The following is a 6,848-nucleotide window of genomic DNA, read 5'->3' on the forward strand; positions in this document are numbered from 1 at the left end:
ATATCTTCGGGACTCTTCCAATCGCAAAAAAATATATTTAAGATCTATTATTAAATATGAATATATAAGAGGCTAAATAGGTTACAACTCTCCTCTCTACTAGTGAATCACTCAAATTATGTGATGGAAGCCCTCGGATCCTACTCAATACCGACAAATACTTGATTCTTTATAGTACTTAGCTCTCATCCATCCAGACATCACATTTGTAGTCAATAAATTATCATAATTTATGCATCGACCATCTATTATATATTGGTCTGTACTCAAACGAATTTTGCAATATCTTAAAGGGACCCTTAATCAAGGCTTCTTTCTCTGCAATCACTCTCCACTTCATCACTATGCCTTTGTCGATGTTGATTGGGTAGAGAACTTTAATGATATAACATTCATGTTGGGGTATATTATTTTCCTTGGAGCTAATCCAATCAATTGGAGTTTTGAGAAGCAAAAGATAGTCACACGGTCTACAATTGAATTTGAATACCGAGATATCGCCACCACTATTATAGAACTCAATAGGATCACGAATCTGCTAAAAAACTTGACATCAACTCTATCCCTACTGATACAATATATTATGATAATATTAGAGTCATTTACCCATGTGTCATTCTAATATACCACTCACATATAAAATATTTTAAATTGTCTAATATTCTAATATTCCAAAATTCTACTTACACTTTGTGTGAGATCAAATTGTCAAATATCAATTATATGTTTTTCACAAACATACAACTTATCATCAGGATCTTCTTGATCACGCTTCATCTTTAGATGTTGTTTAAGCAATAGGTTGTAGGATTGCGAAGAATACCCCTGTGTGGTTTTGTTGGTCAAGCTCGAAGGCAAGGTCGCCCTGATCGCTGGCGACGCGAGCGGCATCATCGAGTGCACGGCCAAGCTGTTCGCCCAACATGGGGGGGCGCGAGTCGTGATCACGGACATCAAGGATGACGAGGGCCACTCTCGCTGTGCCACCCTTGACCCCGCCTCCTACAGCCACTGCGAGTGATCAATGAGTCCAGCACGCCATCGACCCCACCATCTTGAAAATTGGTCCCCTCGATCAATTATGGACTCTTCGATGGGAGACCTCCCAAGTGATGTTTGGTTTATAACTATTGGGAAGGAAGATTTTGGATTTGATCTCGTTGCCTTTGAGCACATTAAAAAAAAAAGAATAATAATAATAATGATAACACGGGCATGAGAAGAAATTGGATAATGGCCGACTTTTGATGGCATGTGCTCCTCCTGATTGGATCATATATTCTCTGCAGACACTCGAGGAGTGCATCACACAATACAGCAACCTAGCAATATACTAAGATGGGAAGCACCTCCATTCTCTCATCAATAGTAAGAAGGTCTCTGTTTTTGCCACTATCACAATCTTTTTGTCTTATTCTCTCTTTGTTTATGTATGTAATTTAGACTTTTGATCAGTAAGGTTTAGTGTTCTTGAACCTGCTTCATCTTAGATGTTGTTTAGACGATAGGTTTGTGGTTCCGCAATCCCTTGCCAGGAATACCTCTGAGTTGATCTGTTGCACAGGCTCGAAGGCAAGGTCTCCCTGATCACCGGCGGCGCCAGCGGCATCGGCGAGTGCACGGCCAAGCTGTTCTCTCAACATGGGGGGCGCGAGTCGTGATTGATGGGGATATAAACAGGAATAACCTTTGTATAGGAACAAATACTAGAAGACCAAAATACGCAGCGGAATAAAATGGAAACACAATCAAACGGAACACCAAGATATACGTGGAAAACCCCTTCAATGTGAAGGGTAAAAACCATGGGGCAAACTAGAGATAATCCACTATGAGAATAATGAATGTACAAATCTCAATCTCTTGCCCAAAACCCTAGTAACAACCACAAGAGAATAACTGGGATACAAGGATCACGTCACTGCCCACAATATCTAAACCTCCCAAGTAATCACAGCAAGAGCCTACTGTAGATTTGATCTAACCTGAGATGAGAACACTGCTAGATGATTGAGAACAGTCTCTTTGTGTTGTCCATGTCTTCTTCCCTTTCTTTCTCTTCTTTTTCTGTCTTGTTCTCCTTTTTCTGTTTGGAATCTCATGGCTCCAAGATCTGGCTCGTTGCTGCCTTTTTATAGCTTTAATCTGCCTCGTTGCTGTCTTTTTATAGCTTTAATTTGCCTCTAAAACACAATCACCATACTCCCTAATCTTAATTAGGGTTAGATTAAGAGAGGGTATGGGCTGTGAGCTAATAAAACCTACATGGATTGAATATGGGCCATCATCCAAGTGATCAAGGACATCAAGGATGACGAGGGCCACTCTCGCTGCGCCACCCTTGACCCCGCCTCCTACAGCCACTGCGAGTGATCAATGAGTCCAGCACGCCATCGACCCCACCATCTTGAAAATTGGTCCCCTCGATCAATTATGGACTCTTCGATGGGAGACCTCCCAAGTGATGTTTGGTTTATAACTATTGGGAAGGAAGATTTTGGATTTGATCTCGTTGCCTTTGAGCACATTAAAAAAAAAAAGAATAATAATAATAATGATAACACGGGCATGAGAAGAAATTGGATAATGGCCGACTTTTGATGGCATGTGCTCCTCCTGATTGGATCATATATTCTCTGCCGACACTCGAGGAGTGCATCACACAATACAGCAACCTAGCAATATCCTAAGATGGGAAGCACCTCCATTCTCTCATCAATAGTAAGAAGGTCTCTGTTTTTGCCACTATCACAATCTTTTTTTCTTATTCTCTCTTTGTTTATGTATGTGATTTAGACTTTTGATCAGTTAGGTTTAGTGTTCTTGAACCTGCTTCATCTTAGATGTTGTTTAGACGATAGGTTTGTGGTTCTGCAATCGCTTGCCAGGAATACCTCTGAGTTGATCTGTTGCGCAGGCTCGAAGGCAAGGTCGCCCTGATCACCGGCGGCGCCAGCGGCATCGGCGAGTGCACGGCCAAGCTGTTCGCCCAACATGGGGCGCGAGTCGTGGTCGTGGACATCCAGGACGACAAGGGCCACTCTCTCTGTGCCGACCTTGGTCCCGCCGTCGCCTCCTACGTCCACTGCGACGTCACCATTGAGGCCGACGTCAAGCACGCCGTCGACACCGCCGTCTCCCTCCATGGGAAGCTCGACATCATGTTCAACAACGCGGGCGTCGTCGACGATTTGAGCAGTGGCTTCCTCAACTGCGAGAAGTCGGCCTTCGAGAAGGTGGTGGCCGTCAACGTGCTTGGCGCCTACCTGGGGACGAAGCACGCGGCGCGCGTCATGGCGCCGGCGCGCGCAGGCAGCATCGTGACGACGGCGAGCGCGGCGTCGGTGATGGGGGGGCTCGCGTCGCCAGCGTACACGTGCTCGAAGCACGCGGTGGTGGGGCTGATGCGGTGTGCCGCGGCGGAGTTGGGGCCGTTTCGGGTGCGCGCGAACTGCGTGTCACCGCACGCAGTGGCGACGCCGATGGCGAAGACGGCGTTGGGCTTCACCGACGATGAGGAGCTGGAAAGGCTGGTGGAGGCGACGGCCAACCTCAAGGGCACGATGCTGAAGGCGCAGGACCTGGCCGAGGCGGTGCTTTACTTGGGCAGCGATGAGTCAAGGTACGTCAGCGGGCACAACCTTCTGGTCGACGGAGGGTTCACCGTGACCAAGAGGTGGTAGCCATCCAGCGATGCAGACAGCTTCTGCAATTGCTTGCAATAAGTGATGAGGGAAATGGAACTGTTAACGCAGGAATCAACATTCTGCCAGTAGTCTTTGCTTGGTGTGAAACTTACGTTGGTTTTGGCATTCACCAATTGGCATCCTCCACGACCGTACCAGACTGCAAAACCAATAATAGTTCATTGAAGCCTTCCATAAACAAAGGTAGCTATGACTCAGAAGATTTATAATATCCCACACTAGCATTAAAAGACTGCATCAAATACAACAGCAGTCTTAAGCACAGCCATTTTGTCATGAATACCAAGCATTCAGCGTCTCCTATATATCACGCAAATCATGTGCCATTAAGTTATAAATAACTAAATGTTCATCTCTTATATATAACTAAATGTGCATCTCTATAATTATAAGATCGTACTAAATTATAAAATTTAAAATCATATCACCATCTTTATTTTTTTCCTCGTAACCAAAGCTATCGTGTCCCCTTTATATTTATCATATGCTTTCACAATATGATCATTTAAATCTCCTCTAATTTTAGGTTTTTTCATTATAAACATTCCTAGCATGATATGTTGAATCTCGGATTTTGATGATAAAATCAATTGATAAGTGTTTATGATTTAACCTGTGTTTTGAGTGACATAATACTTCAATCAGGATGAAACAATTAAAGCAGGAAGAATCATATTAGGTCGGGGGAAAACATGTTAGAAGATTGGACGTTGAGCCGGTGGATCGGTCGACGTATCGACAGAAGACTTCGAGCCATAGATTCGGGCATCGAACCAAGAAGAGCGGATATTGCGCTAAGGATATCAGAGTTACGGAGTTAACTGGCCGATTGGGCAATAGTCCGCAAGAGAGAACGATGCACTGAAGAATCGGACGAAGCGTCAAAAGACCAATGAAATGTCGGACAACATGATTAATGCTTAGTATTAATTGTCTAAATCGAAGTGTATTTTTACATATGCAGGATTAACTACGATAGCATGACATAAAGCAAACTGAAGTCTCGGGGTCAAGGACATGATTTCGTTGGGAGTTTGAGAGTTCATCGGAAGTCCAGACTTTTGTTGGAAGTTCTGCAGGAACCAACCGAGAAGTCCAGGTGCTTGCCAAAGGAGCTCGTCAGAACTCGCAAAGAAGATCGTCGTGAAGTCCAAGAGCTTGTTGGGAGTCCGTTGGAATATTGCTCGAGAGTTCGTCGAAAGTTCGCCGAAAGATCACCGGAAGCTCGTCGGAAGAAACCAAGATATAAGGACTTGTTTAGCTTAGTAAATGTCTTAGATTTCGTAGTTAGCACCTAATTATATTTCTTAATAATCTCATAACCCTTGGGTGTCCAATGATAACACACTAAAAAAATGATATTTTTAAACTGTATAAAGTCCTTGACCTTCGTACTGCCACAAAATCCTTACCTAAGACCATTGAACCCACCATATTTACTCAAGCCCAAAAGTCTTCACATGACTCTATATGAACCTTTGTACTCTTGTACCGTTTCATCACATACAAAATATCGAGTGTAAGTGGATTTTTTGAATTAAGCGGAACCCAAATGGATCAATTGCCAGATATAAAGTACGACTAGTAGCCAAAGGGTTTCATCAACGACCTGGTATTGGCTTCCTAGAAACATTTAGTCCGGTTGTTAAACTCATAACAATCCAACTTATCTTGAGTTTGGCTATCATAAAAGGTTGACACTTATGACAATTGGATATTAACAATACCTTTTTATAGAGGACTCTAAATGAAGACATCTTTATACAACAATCTCTTAGCTTCATCTATCCTTAATATCCGAGGCATGTTTGTAAATTATAAAAAGCTATTTATAGACTTTGTCAAGCTTCAAGAGCTTGGTACACCAAACTTGCTCGTTTTTTACATTAATTGGATTCATCAACTCCAAATCTAATGCCTTACTATTTCTAGGGTAACAAAATGGAGGTACAATATATCTTTTGATGTATGTGGATGACATTATTACTATGGGCAATAATCCTATGGAGATCAAGGTTTTTTCCTCAAGCAATTAGCAGATTGATTCTCTCTCAAAGATTTAGGAACTTTAAGTTACTTCATGGCAGTGGAAGCAACATTTATATCTTCAGGACTCTTCCAATCGCAAAAAAATATATTTAAGATCTATTATTAAATATGAATATATAAGAGGCTAAATAGGTTACAACTCTCCTCTCTACTAGTGAATCACTCAAATTATGTGATGGAAGCCCTCGGATCCTACTCAATACCGACAAATACTTGATTCTTTATAGTACTTAGCTCTCATCCATCCAAACATCACATTTGTGCTAGTCATAGGTGCCCAGCAAGCCAATCACGTGAGTGATGGCACGTGTGATTTGATACAGAATCTTTTTCCTTATTATATTTAGGCGTATATCACTTTATAACTATTGCATATGTGCATATATATATTGTGATGTCCATGGATTTGTGCAATGGGAATCGGATCGTGATGAGATCACGATAATGAGATCGATTCACCTTTAAACACATATCCTAAATAATCCCGGTCATAGGTTACTCGAGAGGGACATCGTGATAACTGGATAGACTGGTGTGCTGTATACCCATCCATATGATGGATGCAGTTGGTCTCATAGCTGCTCGTGTAGGGACACTAGAGATACAGTACAGGTGCTCATTGGAGAATGAGTTCACTGATTGATCCGCTTACGGAATGCTGGATGGTTGATGATACCTTATTGTCAGACAACGATTCTGTAGTCCTAGTGGTGTATCTGGTCCTTAGACTTGAGACACCAAGGATGTCATGTATGAGTGCTCCACTCTTTGATACCAGACTTATAGGTTTGGCTGTCCCAGATCTAGTACAACTAGTCATTGGGAGTGGTAGTCGACCTTACGAGGGCTATAGAGTGTCGATAAAGGATCATCCACTCTCGGCGTCATGAGAGGAATATCCCATGTGTTCTTGCTCAGACAAATCCCTGGCCAGGGTCATTCGGGTTGAGAAAGAAAGAGTTCTCCGGGAGAATTCGATTAGAGCGAGACTCGAGTAGAAACCATATGGGTCTGACAACACCATGCTCGATATACGGTCTTTGGGATCTTAGATGGATAAGGGATTATAGGTACACGGTAACTGAGGACAGA

At 42.7% G+C, this 6,848-nt stretch overlaps 1 protein-coding gene across 1 annotated transcript; it reads left to right on the top strand.

The window, feature by feature from the left end:
• The first annotated feature begins 2,570 nt into the window (after nucleotides 1–2,570).
• On the top strand, nucleotides 2,571–3,772 carry LOC103974240 (momilactone A synthase). The gene is made up of 2 exons (XM_009389010.3): nucleotides 2,571–2,729; nucleotides 2,918–3,772. Exons 1-2 carry the CDS (start codon nucleotides 2,692–2,694, stop codon nucleotides 3,681–3,683), a joined length of 804 nt encoding a protein of 267 aa, XP_009387285.2. The 5' UTR covers nucleotides 2,571–2,691; the 3' UTR covers nucleotides 3,684–3,772.
• Nucleotides 3,773–6,848: the final 3,076 nt, after the last annotated feature.

This window comes from Musa acuminata, chromosome BXJ2-4 (genome assembly GCF_036884655.1).
Source record: "Musa acuminata AAA Group cultivar baxijiao chromosome BXJ2-4, Cavendish_Baxijiao_AAA, whole genome shotgun sequence".
Classification (NCBI taxonomy): Eukaryota; Viridiplantae; Streptophyta; class Magnoliopsida; order Zingiberales; family Musaceae; genus Musa; species Musa acuminata.